General features: G+C 38.7%; 1 protein-coding gene across 1 annotated transcript; it reads right to left on the reverse strand.

The window, feature by feature from the left end:
- Window positions 1–2,858: 2,858 nt before the first annotated feature.
- Window positions 2,859–16,188, reverse strand: LOC121187468 (uncharacterized protein C11orf53 homolog). The gene is made up of 5 exons (XM_041046723.1): window positions 16,024–16,188; window positions 14,829–14,929; window positions 8,271–8,310; window positions 7,708–8,012; window positions 2,859–4,660 (listed from the first exon to the last, which is right to left on the reverse strand). The coding sequence occupies exons 1-5, from the start codon at window positions 16,031–16,033 to the stop codon at window positions 4,226–4,228; spliced, it is 891 nt and encodes a 296-aa protein (XP_040902657.1). The 5' UTR covers window positions 16,034–16,188; the 3' UTR covers window positions 2,859–4,225.
- Window positions 16,189–17,472: the final 1,284 nt, after the last annotated feature.

A 17,472-nucleotide genomic window follows, 5' to 3' on the forward strand; every position in this document is an offset into this window, starting at 1 on the left:
ACTTTGGGGCTTCAGTTTGATCACACTGTTTTTGTCTTGTGGAAAATTTCGAGAGCGATTTCAGCCTCGCGCTGTTTATAATTCAAACGCAAGCTCTACTCCAATCTCTGTTACTTTATTCAAATCACCCCTGCCCCCAGCGCTGGATATGTGACAGTGAAATACCACGGCACTTATATAGCGAAATTGGCTTTTATTTTTCTTATAAGAGAAACTTGATTAGGGAAGCCATAGACAACGCCTCGCATAGATGCACGTAATTTAGACCCAAAGGCGTAATTTAAAGCACTCAGGAGTGGCGAGCCGTCTGGAAAAAGGCGATTTGATAAGAGACGAAGCCTCGGCTGCGAAACCTCATCTGATAAATATTCATACAGTTAAATGCTACTTCATGATTTGTCTTAAATGTGGCAAATAGTGGGCCAAAATTACACGGCAGACACATCCCACTCTTAACACGGCTACTCAAAACGCCCAGTTACGCAAAAGCAAGAAACGGCTGAAATGTTTGTTCCAGCACTCAATGATCTTTAATAAAAATGTGGTTGAAAGTAATAATAATAATAATAATAATAATCTGCATGTCACGACGTGTGTCAGTACACGGTGGTCAAAAGAATTAAACATATCATGAGACCATAAAAGTCGGTAAAGCAGTGTAGGGGCGTTTGAATGGAAAATGCCGACTCTCTTGATCCACCCAACAACTAGGAAACAGGTGGCATTTAACTACAAACATTTATCACTTGAAGTACAATTTAACTGTTGGTCTTTTTTTTTTTTTATAAATTACTTAAAGTTGTGATGAAATCTATATAAACAGGGAAAACCCACTCATCTTACTGTCGGCTCTGATGTGCTTTGAATTTTGCCATTTAACATTCAATTTTTCTCTTTTCTCTTTTCTGTCTAACAGGAGAAAATGCTGCAAAATGCTTTCCAGATGAAAATCCAATGTGAAACTCACCAGACATGATGACAGAGATGAAGAGAGGCTCTCTGGAGAAGACCTGTGGGACTCCACAACGTCCTTTTCTGCCTCAGCAAAATGGCCAAGAACGAAATTTGTGCAAAAGTCTTAAAAAATCTCAACACAAATGTCTTACAGCAGAGTCAGAGCATACAACAATATTGTAATATAGCTGTGGACATATTAGTTTGAGATTTTCTCCCTCCATGCCTACTATTTAAAACCCCTAGAACTCAATGATTTGACAATGATTTGATTGCGCGTTACTTTCAATTTGAATATTCAGAGGCAACTGAGTTATATCGATTTTTCAATAAAAATCACTACGCATGGACATTGTATAAGCTTCACTTTAATATAATGTATTAGAATTTTACACTTTGACCAAAAAGAAACCATACTTTTATTAACTTTATCCTCCTTTTGCAATATCAGGGCATCACACCCCCTCATTAAGCACTATAGCACTGGGTGCTTCATGTGCGCAACTTTAACACCGCAGTTCACCTAATATCGGCGATCACGCGTTTTCTGAGGTCACTCAACTTGCCAGCAATATTTTGAAACTTATTTTTAAGCTTTATTTCATAGAAAAACGCATAAAAGTGGGGAAGAAGTGGGCGTGGCAAAGGGCAGTAGCCATCTTTGGCACTGCAGGCCTTAAGCTCCTCCAGCAAGTGCTCTGTGAGCACCCACCTGCTGGAGGCTGCAGGGAGACGACTCTGCAGCTCCGGGCTTCTGTAACAGTACCTATTAGAAACTTTTAATTAATAAAAAGAAAAATTCATTCCACAGCAATCAAGATTTTCCACAGTTTGACATTATTAATATTTAAGAACACCCTCTTTATTCAGCAACGAATCACTTCCCGGTGTTTATTATTCTACAGTTGATAAAAACTTTATTTTTTTAATTGTTAATAATTTATAAGAGGCTGTTTAAAGATCTATGGCCACTTTTTCTGTGCATCAGACAACAACAGTATATTCCCATCAGCCTGCATAAAATGTTCTAAAATCTAAATGTTCTAATTTTTTTTTTTTTTTAAAGAAAGTTGTTCGCACATGATAAGTGATTCCATTATTAGAAATTACAGCAGAAATGTAAACATGTATTTTATATTTTCAATGTGTCAAACTCAGCCAGCTGTAAACATCTGGACCAATTTGGTCTCTCAAGCTGGTCGAAAGTTGTTCATTAAATCCTAGAATTATTACTATTGTCGTTGGTATCATGTCTGTTCAAATCATTATTACCTCAACTATCTGATCATTATTAGTTGCAGTAGTAGTATTAGTAGTAGATCCTCACTCCGTAAAGAACATGTAACACTGTGACTAGATAAATCATGCCTGTGTTTCATATTCTCCCCTTTAAAAGCCCTCCGTGGTCATCTCAAGCCCTTCACCGTCTCACACACATCAGGCCTCCTTCACTCCTGTTCTCTTCCATTACAGCCATGTTTTTGTCTCCCCCTCTGCAGCGCAGAGGCTCCTCTCCTCCTCCGGCTGCAGCAGCGGTGCAGCGGCTCCACCTAGTGCTCAAAACCCAGAGCGTCCTCTCCACCACTGCTCTACAGAGTTCAACCTCGACTGATAAATATGATGCACTGGCCAGTATTAAAGTCTTCTTCCATGTTTACCACAACTTTTATTCCAGCATCAAACATAAAAGCCCCTTTGATTAAATTATTAATTTTCGAAAGTATGTTACAGACACACACACACACAAATATATACATGGGTGTGAAAGATATAAAGTGTAAAGACTGTTCAGTCAGTATTTATGGAAATCATGGAGCTCACTGACAATGAGCATCGACAAACTCTCACTTTAAACAATAAAGTTGAAGCAGTCTGATACGTTTTTGTCAGTTGATTGATTGAAAAAGAAGGATTATGCGCACCACTTTACCTTATCCCCATTTTTAACATTTATAAACAGTACATGCAAACAATTTTGAAATAGTGTGCTGCACTGTAAGACACTATAGAGTAGTTTTAAACATATTTATATGTTTATCAGTGTCTTGGTTATCAACTGTGAAGCATTCATCACTGATGTATAAAGCATCAGTAAATCTAGTTTTGATAATATGTCTTCAGTTGTTACAGCAATATTTAAAAAAACATTGTATAATAAAAAATCTATTGTCAGTGTGTAAATATAATTGGAAATTTGTTGTAAACATTTTTCAATTGTCACTTAAGGCTTTATTACACACAATAAATTTGTAGTAAGTGATAATAAGTATATCCTATTTTGACTTTTATTTAAATTATTTTTTTAAATGATAATAAACACAAATCAGGACCTCACTAATGTGATAGATACATTTATCTATAATGACTAATGCTGACTCACTTCATCAAACATATTTGTACCAAAGGACTTTGAGGTTGAAGATCTTTGATTCAAAGTTACAAGCTGTGTAACAGTGTGTTACAAAGCACGTATTAACTGTTTATAACATGTTTTATGACTGCTAACCAGAGGAAAATTTAAAGTGTTACCAGCCTTGGATCCAGCTGAAGAATTATCTGGTCCATGCTTCAGGTTGTTCATAGTTTTAATGTTTTACTTAATCTTTTTTTTCCACTTAAATCATATAAACTCACACTTGCTAACAAGTTTTCACAAATTCTCAAGTTCAGTATGAGGTGTCTAAATGTTTCAGAGGACTCAGGCTGGTGTCTTGTGCATTTGGCCTGTTGTAGCTGATAGTTTACTGGTTATTTCAACAGTAAAGATCAGACTCACACCAATCTGAAATCCTAGTTTCAAATATGTGGACATATGTACTGTATACATGTCTGTATTTTGCCAAATCACCCATATACACCACCGAAGTACCCCCTGTGGTACCAGAACCATGTATGTTTTTTACACCAACCACAAATCCTCATATCGTACACCATGAAAGCCACTGTCCTATTTTAGTAACTTTACTACATCACTAAAAAACAACCTGTTTTTCTGATCAAGTTCATACTTCCACGCGTTTTCATATGAATCGAACAAAAAAAGGACGCACCTTTTTCTTCTTTTCTTTTTTCTTTTTTTTTTTTTTTTACAAATAAGTAAGTGAGTTTCTCATCACATCAGGCTATAATATGGGAACCTGGATGCTTTGGAAATTCACTGATATTGTCCTATCAACAAACCATCTCCCAAAATCTTGTCTGTACTGTCATGTGCTTGTTGAGTTTACTGTCCATCTTCATTTAAATTCTGAACCTCTGGCCCCTCATCCAGTCAGTACGCCCTCCTGATCTCGTAGGGCGACCAGGAGCTCACCCCATCCTCTTTTGCCCAGGAGACTTGAGCCTCACCATTGGGTGGGAGGCTGCCGTGGCCGTCGGCCTCTTCTGTCACCATCTTGGACACCAGGTCGCTGGCAGAGCTGCTCATGTAGGGAGGACAGGGGAAGGAGGAGGAGGGGATGGGGTAGGAGCTGGTGGTGGTTAAAGGGTGGTAGTGGGCGTCCTCCAGGGAATGCAGGGTGTAGGGTTGGCTGTTGGAGACAGAGCCCATGGAGGAGCCTCGGCTGGTGGACCGGTACTGGGAGGGGCTACTCGGGGGCTCTGGGCTGGGCATGGAGGGCGGGACGCTGACAGGGGCCAGGCTGTCCGGACAGAGAGCCTCCACCTGGGATACTGGCTCTGGAACCGACTGCTCCCATGAGTCTCTCTGAAGCAGACAGACAAGCGAGGAGAGGATGAATCATTCATTCATGTATTTCCTGTATGTATTTCTGAGTAAAGGAAACATCTACCATGATCCTGTCACAGTGCCAGGTTCACATCAGAACAGGAGTTCTTTTGTAATGATGTGATGTTGTTTATATTTTCCCTCAACTCATTTAAGCCACTCACTGACCTTCTATTTACCAGTTTCCCAGAATGTCAAGGGAAGGACAAGGGCATTCATGCATTCATTGCACATTTGATTATCTTTCAGAATATTTATTTAAAGGAACAGTTCACTTAAAAACATTTTCTTGCTTACCTGTAGAGGTATCATGCCAGTAGTTTTGGTTTTATTTGTCCAGATTTTAAGATATCACAGTATCGAAATGTTCTGCCTCCACCACAGTACAATAACAAAGGAGAATGAAACTCTGCTTGTTTCCTTAAAAGACTGAAAAATTACATTTAAACTGTCCCTGTTACTCTCAAAATTCCACATAACTTTTCAAATGTTTAAAGTTAAAGTTTCAGTTTATCCATCCAATTACTCGCATCCTAATCAACCAACATTTCAGAAATGAGTTTCAGTGAAAACTGTTGGCGGTGAATACTTGTTTCTGGAAAAGACATATTACAGCTGAATTTTAAAACGATGGTGACTTTCATTGCTTGATAATGAAATGTCATTCAAAGCTCAAACCCTGAGCAAATAAAATCAAAACCATCCTCATGGTCAGATAGCACTGTATTCTAAATGTAACTCCAGTGATTTAGTATTGTACATCCATAAAAGTTGGTGATTCACAAGAAAACACCGTGACGGTGTGAAAGGGGTCTCTTACACTGCTGAACCTACACACACAATCCCAGATACCCTCAGTTTTACCAGGCTTTATAGTGAGTTCCCACCCATTGTTTATCTGTCCAGCCTGACACTTCACTGCTTTGGTCTCACTGCTCTCATAGTGTCATTTTCAGCTGCAGCAGCTGTTCTCAGAGGAAAAAGTTCTAAAAACACTCCAAACACTACGTGCTCTGCACTGTTAATGACTAACTCATGAACTTAGTGAGGCAAAAGAGCCAGACGTTTGCTGCAGCTAAAACAGCTAAAACAGGGTAAATATTGGACCAGGGGACCAGAAACATTGCTCAATGTGTAAATAAGAAACAGTTTGCTATATCAAAAGGTGATGATTTGTCATTGTTTCACAGTCCCCTAGTGGTATAAAAAAAAAAAAAAAAGAAAAAGGTATCACACTTTAAAAACAGAGTGGTCCAAATCAAATCAGTATCCTGACTATTCCCCTGTAATAGCCTCTAGTATGGGTCAAGCTCCAAACCTGGTGGACACTACAATTCCCATCATGCAACTCAACAGGAGTCTTTCATGCAACCCCCTTACCTCCTCCTCATCTTTTAAACACCTCCAATCTGTAATGCAAGGTTTCTGTTTCTCTACAATAGATTTTCAGCACAACATGATCTTAGTGTAAATAAAGTTTTAAGATCCATTTGGCCATCAATGCACAAACACACAGACACAGCACTCACTCTTTTTCTGTCACAGCTGGGATGGTGGGCATAGACACAAATACATAACACAGGGTTCCTACACATTTGAAATGTCAAAATTTCATACTTTTTCCAGACCCTGATTTCCAGACTTCTCGGTAAAAAATAAATCTAATAATTTGTGACATTTGAGTCATAATAATAGATGTGTATCATGTAAATAAATTATGGAATTTATCGTTTGTTTTCATTATTCTGAATATATATGCCATTATGTCACCAAATAATTTCCAGAAGATTATAGCTAGGTAATGTAGCTCATACAAATAAATAAAGACCAAACCCAGACAAATTCAAATCACAACCGCCGCCTCCCCCATGTTGAAGATTTCAAACGATTTCACACAAAGTCTGCATTTAGCTTTCTTTATCCATTTGGGATCCTTCTCAAACCAGTCTTTATATTTGGGGTTTATGAGCCAGTTGTCAGAGAATTTACATTTACCTATAACGAGTTCTGTCAACGATCTTGAACAGGCATTTTGAATAGCTCGCTCACGGTGTGGACATCACCCGTCTGTGGAAGGAGCAGTGAAACTTGATGACACCTGGGTGGGCCAATGGGTTGGAGGAGGATAAGAGTAGAGGGCTGGGCATTCAACTTGTCAATCTGCCCAAATGTTTTCTGGGACGCGTAGCCATGGATCTATCATATGAACGCATAGCTATTTTATACAGTCTATGACGCATAGCCTACTGTGTGCTCTCACACAAACATTTTAGCTGTGCTACTAAGGGCCTTAAAAACAGATTGATCCATTTCTTTTTTTTAGATATTCATCATTTTATGCTTTAGAAACAGAACAGTGGTAATAGTCTTGGAAACATGAATGTTTTTCCATACAATAGTTTCCATTTTCCATACTTTTCCAAACCTGGAAATTTATCAAATCAAATTCCATACTTTTCCATACTTTCCATACTTGCGTAGGAACCCTGATAACAAACCAACTCATTGGTGAAAAATCATTTTTTGCAAGCCAGTGTGGTTAGAAACCTTTGGAGCCTTTCCCATCATGCACTAGGTTTAAAGGGGAGGCTCACAATTTTTCAAGCCTGTCTTTTAACAACATCCAGATTCTCAGGTGAACTGACACAGGTATTCTTCCTGTTTCATTATACCCATGAAGACATTCACATTTATTCCTGGACAATTAATAGTCTCCAGCTTAAATGATTAGATAGAATATTTCTATGCAAGTTCTACTTTAATCCACAACACTCATATAACCTGCAGGTCCTCTTGTTTACTATGGGCCTCTTACTTAGTGCACAAATGCCTCACCGGCTCCACCAGCAATCTGGCAAATGAAAAAAGGTGTACTGTTAACACAGCCCTCACTATGTGTGCATTTAAAAGTATATATAATTATCACGGAGAACAAGAACACCTGCATTTATGTGTTTTCTCTAAGTCTGTGATTTATTGCAATAAGCTTACATGACTTTTAAGGAACCTGTGAACCTGAATCCTACCAGAAACAGATGTGAGGACTCTCCACTGAAGGGAGGCAGCAGGGATGAGAGGGCCGACGAAGGCAGGAAGGATCCTCCAGAGCCGCTGAAGGTGGCAGCGCTGCGGTAATCACCAAAGGCCTCTGGGTAGTAGCTGTCAATGAGGGAGGAGTAGCTGGTCATTGTGGAGGGCTCGCAGCCCAGAGGTTTACCCCCGAGGGTGGAGGAGTAGACGTCAGGGGAGAACTGCTTGGTGGATGGGCAGAAGTCTGAGTCGGAGATGAAGGGACGCCTCATACCGTAGTAGCTGGGCAGCATGTGAGACCCTGCAGAGAACAATGTGAGTCATGTCCTCATCATGGCTGCAGGGGATGATACTGATTATTGGCAAACTGCTCTGTCCAACCACAACATCTGCACACGTTACATTCCTGATACTGAGTCAAAGTGCTAATTAGGATGCTCTAAGTATTTAGTAATAACAATGGTGCTAATTGAAATAGTGTTGACAGATTTGCAGGCAGTTTAGTGTGAATGATAAAGATCATTGCAAATGAAGTAAAACATCAGAGTCAGAGTCTCACCTGGCATCTGGACAAATGAAGGTGGAGAGGTGGATCCTCCCTGTGACAGAGAAATGAGACTTGGAGTGAGCCATGCAAACTGGATGATGTTTTACTCATGTGTGAAAGTGAAGCTCATGAGGTGTGACAGGAGCGTCAGAAGGATGGAGGGAAAGTGCTGGTTTCTTTCTCATGTGTGCTGAATGTTCACCCTTTGGTTTTAGTCATGAGTTTTTATTCCATAACAGCATCTTCCCCAGTAACACTTTCATTTTATGTTAAGTTTTATTTCATAATGTCACTTTTCATAATAATGTTGTTGCCACCAGCTCCCTCTCACCTTTCAGCCAATCATATATCCCCTGTGTCCCTCAAGACAGAAAGATCAACAAATGCTACCAGATTTAGCCAGTTAGCTCAACGATGCCAACATTATTCTGAATCAGCCAGTTACAGGCTGCAGCTGAAACAGTAGCACTGGATAAAAGTGGCATTTGAATTTGAACCATTTCTCACATGAAGTTCTTATCAAAGTAAAAAGAAATTTTATTTCAGTTGATTTTTTTTTCTTCAGTTACTCCACAAATTATGGTTTCATTTCTAAATTTCACTAAAGTTATTCACATGGCTCTTTATTTAATAATTACTTATTCATTTAACTCTTTGGCGCTCAGTAAGTGTCTCCCTCATAAAATGTAAATGAATCCCACTTTGATTAAACCCACAGTTATACCCACACTTCCTGAACATACAGCATGTACATGGGGTTCCAGAATATGAATATAACACACATGATTACACAAACTGTAGATAAGTAAATTCCCGTGTGTTTCCTGCCCTCTGCTGTAATACTTCATGCTGCATTAACTATACTGATATTTGATATTTGTATTTTAAGCATATTTTGCTTTCAGACATCTCTTGGCCAAATTAAATAAATGATCAGGCTGCCATTGTGTCTTAAATGTTAAAAAGTCCTTCAGGGTGCCTCCATTCACAAATAACAGTTTTTACCTGATTCATTTCATTGAAAATAACAGAAGTGGACTATTGCTGTCACTGTAAAGAACATAAAATGCAAGAATAAAAAGCAGAGGACTCTCCCTACTTATTTGTGAATTCAGTGTTCCTAGTTTACTCACTTCTCTTGAGACCAATTCTCTAAAATTAAATTTAATATAACCACAGAGGACAATGTAGGCAATCCATACAATGAGCACAGGAAAAACAAAAATCAGCAACTACAAGACGTAAGAGTACAGATCCAGGAATAAGCACCATCCCCATTATACAATGTTACCTAAATACCAGAGAGACCCCTGCTCTCTGTGGCCATGTTGCTGGCTACATCATCAAAGCCTCTGAATATTACAGTCAAGATAAACGGAAGGGAAAAGAGAAGCAGAGATAAGATATCTACCTCACACAGTAACATCACAATATACTGTAGTTTGTACTTCCTGAAGCGTCTGATGCATTTATTTAATACTGCGTGTGCTAGCAAGATTAGTACAAATAATAGAAAGAAAAAAAGAGAATTTCATTAAAAAAAATGGAGTATGATGTTGACATTACAGCGCAGTATTATGCAGCAAACAGCATATGCAGTCCTCTAACAAGGAAAATGTATTAACAGTGAGAAGCGGAAAGTTATACCTTGAAGTCTTGAAGTCTTGAGAGATTACAGATTACGAGATTTTAAAAGGGATTCTAAAAGTATTTTGTCAGACAGAACAGATTAGATTTAGGAGGGATCGAGGGGTTGAGAAATGATAAATATATTTTTGCTGCGCTAAATTTTGTTTCATCTAGTCTTTGTGTTTGATTTTTTTTTTTTTTTTTGGTTTTGTTTTTACTGTGAAGTATCCTGGATACCTCCTCAGGCCTCTAAAATGTATCCAGATAAATCAAATGATAAAACACACGCATTCAATGAAAGGAGTTTTTCAAGTTTTGGGACCAGTGGCACAGACTCACTTACGTGCAGCCCGGGATCCTGATAATAAAACATATTCATTATGTTTCTTATGATTTTCAAATAGTCCTAAATTGAACAGAGCTCCACAGCTCTCTTAAAGTGGATATGAGTAGATACTAGATGAGTGCAGCAGAGCGAGAGAGGTGAACACACACTTTGTGACTCACACTCTGAGGGATACAAACAACAAAACTAAAGCAGGAAATGTTTGCTAACATTTTACATCTTGAATTCAATTATGGGTTTTCACTGGAACAGCTCTTTGATTTTTCTCATTTCAAAGAATTTCCTTTAAATTTAATCACTGGGAATATATTTATATTTATTGCAGCAAAACATATCGCTAAGTAACTATTATTATTATGATTATTTTTGTTTTTTTAAGGACATAAATTTAATCACTGTCTCTGATTGGTTATTCTTACGGCTTGCATGTCATTAATCATGTGATCATCAAGTTGCTCTTATATGTTGCTCTAATACTTCCCTGTAAATACTTACAATAAGTACCTGCATTGTCAGCAGTTTGATAGTTTGAAATGTTCAAATTCACCTGAGAGCTGGATGATACACTAACAGGCATCTGATCCAGAAGAGGCTGAGGAGCTGTGCTCTAATACATCTTTCTGTCTTTCTGTTTTTTATTGTATTGCATGTCGGTTTGCTCCATCTGAAATATTTAAACCTACAACTCCATAATTTATTCCTCATAATGTTTGGTACATGTTTGGTATTTTTGAAAACTTTGCATTCAAATTTAAAGAAAAGTTCTGTGGATATAAACAATTGTACAGAGCAGGAATGAAGAGGTTAAATCCTCGTCTGTGTTCCATCCTGTTTGCTAGTTCATCTTTCTCATATTATCTTAGATAATTGAAAACAATATCTGATATTTAATTAACATTAAGATGCGTTTGATCTTGTTTTTAATCTTAAAAACTTGTGGATCTGCAACATTAATAAACTGTGTATCAGTCTGTTTCTATTCTAAAAGCAGACAGAGTCGGAGAGAGCAGAGTGCAGAGACACACAGAAAAGGTTTGACAGGATAGGCTTGTTTGCATATTGCTAGCATGAAAGAGTTGATATTAAGCCTGTGTTGGCTGGGAGGCAAGCAAATTTTGAGGGCAGAATTTGAATGTGATTTGCCAGTGCCAAGACTTCCTCATGTGGCCCAGGTATGGCTCAGTGCATCTCTGAAGGCTGCATATGAAAAGCAGCTCACTCAAGCTCAGTCAGACAGTGTGTGTGTTTGTGAGTGTGTTTTGCGGTAGAGGAGGGGGGTGCGGGGTAATGACGATGGATTTATTATACCTTATTTCACAGAAAAAAACTCTTCCTTCCTATGCAAAACACACAGTCTCACATTCCCACTACCTGTTACACGCTGATATTTTAAAAATAGTTGCACCTATTTGATCCATTAGTGAACACATGCACACGTGTGAGAATATTCCTACATAGTTACTTCTTTTTTCCTTTCTTGATGTGCTGCTTCAGCTGCAGTTCCTTGACTTATTCTATCCTCATTTGTACTTAAGCTGTTGCTAATTTTCAGGACTTTCTCAAATTATTTTTTGTTTCTGTTCCTTTATTCAATATTTTATCTGACCTCAATTTCCCTGCCGGAGTCATTAAAGTTCAGAATTGTGAGCTCTTCTTGCTATTTGGTTAACTTTTACTCAGAGACATATCACAAACAGGCTGATCAGCCTTAAAAAAATTGTCTCAGACTTGTGCTTTCTACAACACACACACCTCCATTTTTCACTGTCTTGGATCATTTATGTAATACCAGCATGTTTGGGCAGTCCACCTTAATAGAGATGCTCTAAGTAAAGAGAAGCAGATGAAGTGAAATGATGTAAGATCTTTCATTTTGTCATTGTTGCAGTGGCTCCCCGTGTCCAAACATGAGGAGACTGACTCTGTGGTCAGAGTTTGCTCCTGTCTCTCAATGGCCTTTTATTCTCAGAGATAAAAAGGACGCATTAACTAACACAAAGACCTGGATGGCTTTAGTTATTGTGTGTCTTTGGGCATCATTAGGTCTTCATGTGTCATTTATAAACATACAAGTAAACCTAGGACTGAAAAGATGCTGAACTGCAGGCCAGATACCTGAATACACAACTCAGGGTGGTTGAAGAACAGCCTACACACACAGTTTGTGCCACTGTGATTAGACATCTTAAAGACACTATAAAAAGTACCGTGTATATTTGATCCCAGAAAACAGTGTCAGCTCATTTTAAGTTATCTAAAATATACTGTTGTTGATGAGAAACACAGTAACAATTAAAATACCTTAGAGTGAGACTAGATGAACTGTGGCCACAAGCTGCAGTTAGAGGGTGAAAGCTAATAACAGCATGAATAGCAGCATGAGCACAGAACAGTCACAGTCAGGGAAATGATGCTTTCATGTTGGATAAACAGCTAAAGATAATAAGATACTTATCCAACATTAGCTCATCATACCAGACCAACTAAGACTGTAACAGCACAGCACCTAAGTTTAACTGATAATTAATTCAGTTTCAATTTGTGAAAATAATCGTGTGCTTTTTCAAAGTTTCACTTTAAGGCTGCATTCTGTTCTAAATTTTATTTTGAAAATAAGGGCAGAAGGGCAGTTTGGAAACTGAAAATAATTTTCAGCAGCGTCGATGCAAATTCGACTTTTATCTGGAATTTCAGTGTTTAAAATAAAAAGCTGAACCATCTGTGGATCCACATTTTAAGGATTCAGTCCCCTCAGTTAGAGAGCTTGTTATTCCTCCAAGAGTAAAGCAGAAACCGGCTGCTTAAGCTGTTCTTATTGTCTCATCTGTGGACTCACTGACCCCTGACTTAGACACTTGTGTCCTCTCCAACCCACTGCTGCTTCCACATGCAGAGCATTGAACATGGAGCCTCATCGTGTTCAAAACAAGAGACAGCTACAATATTCGGCTTCTGCACTGTTCATGCAGTGTACCTCAGCCTCACTTATCAACAGTGATGCAGGTCTAGTTTTGCTCACATAAACAAGCAGATTTAGAGTTTTTTTTAATTATTATTATTATTGTCAACAAATCCCATGAAAAGCCCAGAACAAACAAAGCCTGAGCAATATCTTTTGACTCCTCTGTCCTGTCTGCTGAGCTCAGTCTGCTGGTGAAACAGGTCAGACATACTTTCATTTTCTAAAAGCTGCTTTCACTATGGAGTCATGAGCATTGCTACACAGAAATATTTAAGATTTCTAACAGTTTTTGAAAAATAACAGAGATCTGTGTCACAGAGGAGTACGATATAGCATATGTCATTTGCAATATTTGTTATTATGATCAATTCATTGTTCATTGTTCATTGACAATAGCGCCTTCCACAATAAAAATTGTCTCAAAGCGCTTTACAGAGACCCAGAGCCTGAACTCATCACCTGATAACTTCCAGGTCATAAGGAAGAAGCGATGTTAGCAAAGTTAGCTACCTGCCCTCTGAAAATGTGTTTATTTGGTGTTGTCAGCTAAAGCTAAACTGAACCACATATATGCTTCGTCTTACAGATCAGCTCTGCCTCCACAAAATTTGTGTTTCAATAAAATACCCATCTGTCGCCAGCACAAGAACTACTGTCCTCCCATTCAAAACTCCTCTCTATCACAGTACATCAGCCTGGTGGTTGTGACCTCTAAATGCACTGGAGTTACAAAACTCAACATAAAATCCTGAGCTTTAAATTACTTGATTAGCTTTACGTTAGAGAAGGGTCATTTTTGGACTTTGTTGCATCTAATGGTATCTTGTCTTCTGCCTTTCACTCAGTCGCCTCATTACGTGAGTCACTGGCAGCCTGCGTGTCTATAGAGTGGACATGCTGATGCTAAAAAGAAACCAAACACTGACTCCTGCTCTGTGAAAGCCTTTTGACAGGCAGTTTGTGGATGATGAAAAGCCAGTCTTGTTTGTGCATGCAGACGTCCGAGTCTGATTTCTCTGAGTGTGTGAGTGTGTGTGTGACAGAGAGAGAGAGAGCGTGTGTGTTGGCATGTTTCTGAGACAACAATAGGAGGTTTGTCTGCGGCCTGTACACAGCAGAGAACAATATCAGCTGGCAGGTGTGCGTGGATCAAACTTTGCATAGGCAGCCTCCTACACGGCCCTTTTTCTGCCTCTCTATGCTCCCTGTCCACCTCAATCCTCCCACCACGCCCCTGCCTCCACCTCGGGGCAGTTTTTTGGGAGACCGTGGCCGTCATCATTGCGAGCATTGTGTCAGGCTTCTTTTGTGAGGTCAGGATGGGACTTGGCGCTTTGTGCCTCTCTCTACACACACCATGTTCAGCTATTTACAGATTGGCTTTGCAAGCACTCGAGGGGAGCAGAGACAGAGGGGGGGGGGTACAGGTGGTCAATAGATCAACGGTGGATCGTTAGTCCACAAAACAAGTCAAAATGTAAACAAGGAGAAGAGATTTTTAAAAGGCGACCTCTTAATTGTGCCCCCCAGCAGAATGTCAACTGTGGCTGTGCTGTTTGGTTTGGGAGAAAAATGAAGTGGGAAGAGACAGGACGGGACAAAAGCAGAGCAGTTTAGAGGAGATTGTGCTTACACTGTATCTGGGCCCACTGGTCTGTCTGGATCGCTTCTCTGCCAGCAGGTCTTTGACTGTATGCTTGACTCGAACGCCTTGGTACACTCTCTTAGAATATTCTGGACAGAACAGAAAAACAGAGTGTGAATACACATTGGATACAAATTCAGAGACAGTTTGACTTGTAACACAACTTCATACAAATTTTCATTCATCCCCACAAATGTGTGTTCATTTGAATGTTTCACAGTTTTATGCATATAGGCGAATGACTCTTTGGGATTGGTGTGTAAATGTCATGGAAATTGCCTTTGGTTTGGTCAATGCAAATGGACAGCTAAAAAGACGCAATTTACTACAAACACCCGCTCACACAGTGATGGAAGAGCAGGAGGGCTGTGATGGTTTAAAAAAAAACAAAACTATAATATTACAGAAGAATCAAACAGTTCATCAAGTGAAGATAATAAATAGTGCACACACCAATAATAATAATAGAAGCACATTTTGTATATTAGTCGTCACAAATCTCAAATGTGTGCTGGTGTGATTTGGGGACATTCCTGGGAAGCAGAAGCATAAACTCAATGAAAATGCAAACTTTATTATGCAAACAGATATTGCATGCAAAAAACTTTATGTAAAAGATCCCAGCTTTTTGAATGGATCTCTTAGATAAGGCCCTTTACTCGGTCAATGAGATTCTTGAAACTATGAAACATAAAAAAATAAAATTATATATACTAAGGTATTATTCCATATTCAAATATATGTTATGAATGATATTGATTAGTATACAAGTGCTTCATTTGAAAAGCTTTCAAATATCATTTATTATTATTTACTATTATCATTTATTATTATGTCAACTATAATTTAATCTGACATATTACTTCTATTACCTCTGATACCAAATTGACTCACTTATTAAATCAACACCAGCAGAGGAAACTACTGATTTAACAGGCACAGATGTCAACAAGTAATTGCCAAAATAAAATTAAATTGTTGCACTTGAAAACAAAGGTTCCTACTAAATTTCTTTCCATGCACTTTGTTCATAATGTTGAATAAAGTGAGATAAAGTGAGTCTGATGTTTAACAGGCTAAAAAACAAAAAAAAGTTTCTGCAGCAAATTCCCTAACAGACATTACATCTATTAAAGTTTATAGCAATGACAGCTGTAAGTCTGTAAATGAATGAATGTCTCACCTGTGTCCATGATGCTGTTGAGCAGTCTGATGCACACATGTGCACAAACATACACGCACACACACACACACACACACACACACAGGCCTCTCTGTTCTCCCTCTTCTGTATTTGCCTACAGTAGTTAAATCCCAGTGTGCAGCACCATACTGAGTGGTGTGGCGTGCCACGATGGGAGCTTTAACCACGCTGTCAGGAGGGCAGGGACACATGGAACATGCTACCTCACACTGCAGTCATGAGGAGGCAGCTTTTCAAAATGACCTTTATCTATTTGTTTAAATGCAAATGTTTGGTAGGGACGTTTTTTAGACTATTTGCATCTGCAGTCAAGATTAGGGGTTGGAAGCATCGGGAGTATGAAAGAGAGACTGGGAAGCAGCATGTCACTCCTCCCTGAGCACCCACTCATCATCCAAATTTAAAAAGGATATATTGTTTCCACATTTTGATTTGTAGCTGCAGGAGTCTTCTTATTGCTGGTTTATGGGATGGAGTGTGTTTTTGCTTCAGTTCAAGCTGTGGTATCTTTGGAATAAATAAAACCTGAAGAGGTAACAGATCAGAATGTGCCAAAGCATCTTCTTGTGTCTGCAAGCTGAGGGTTTGCCTCTCAGGTCAGACAGTTGATAAAACACCTTGATGCCTCCTGGCAAAAATAATTATTATAAAAAAAAAAAAAAATTATGAGAAATTTTTGCATAAAAGTATATTATTGGGTAATTCTCTACTCAAATTGATCTTCTGAAATGTGTATAAAACGCTTTGAGCAAACTAAAATCAAATGAATCATCTTAACCTGGGGTTTAAAGGAGCTGGAGGCATGATTCATTAAACAATGTGTCTGTCGTTATAACAAAGCTCCCATCCAACTATTTTATGGTTTCTTGGCTGAATGTCACAGCCTTCATCCTGAGACTCCTGTGGTAAAAATGAACAGCAAACAGCGTCAATGAACATGCACGAGTTCCCCGTCCTGAGCGACGCTGAATCGATACAGATTGGACCTGGTTACATTTTGACACACATGGTTTCATAACGACACTGACACCAGTGAGATAAACTAGCTAAACATTAAAGTGGCACAGTTTATGGCTGCTTCGATTTGCATGCAGTTTGATGAGATGCCTTCAAACATATATCCTAACATTGTTTCCAAAGGTCATGAATTTTTTTTACATACTCTCCGTTTAAAAGCCTTCAGATTTCACATGCTGACTGCATGACACAGTGAACATTAAGTTAAATGGTGACTTATTGTAGCTAGAAGTGCACGTCAGTAGATTGTTGACATTATGTTGAATACATTACATTACAATACAGGAACAGCAAGTGGTTAGACAGTGCTGCTCTGTACTTAAAATATGATGCTGTTATTTTTCAGTTCTGTGGCAGATCCAGCCTGCATGTTCATAGATTAATGATAAAACTGTATTAAAGTCAGCTTAT

This window comes from Toxotes jaculatrix, chromosome 9 (assembly GCF_017976425.1).
Source record: "Toxotes jaculatrix isolate fToxJac2 chromosome 9, fToxJac2.pri, whole genome shotgun sequence".
Classification (NCBI taxonomy): Eukaryota; Metazoa; Chordata; class Actinopteri; family Toxotidae; genus Toxotes; species Toxotes jaculatrix.

Bases quoted from the DNA above. Each gene is read 5' to 3' on its own strand.
- LOC121187468 (XM_041046723.1), bottom strand. The intron at 8,013-8,270 runs GTGAGACTCTGA...TGTTCTCTGCAG, and splicing joins TTCATTTGTCCAGATGCCAG to GGTCTCACATGCTGCCCAGC. The intron at 4,661-7,707 runs GTAGGATTCAGG...TGTCTGCTTCAG, and splicing joins AGTCCTCACATCTGTTTCTG to AGAGACTCATGGGAGCAGTC.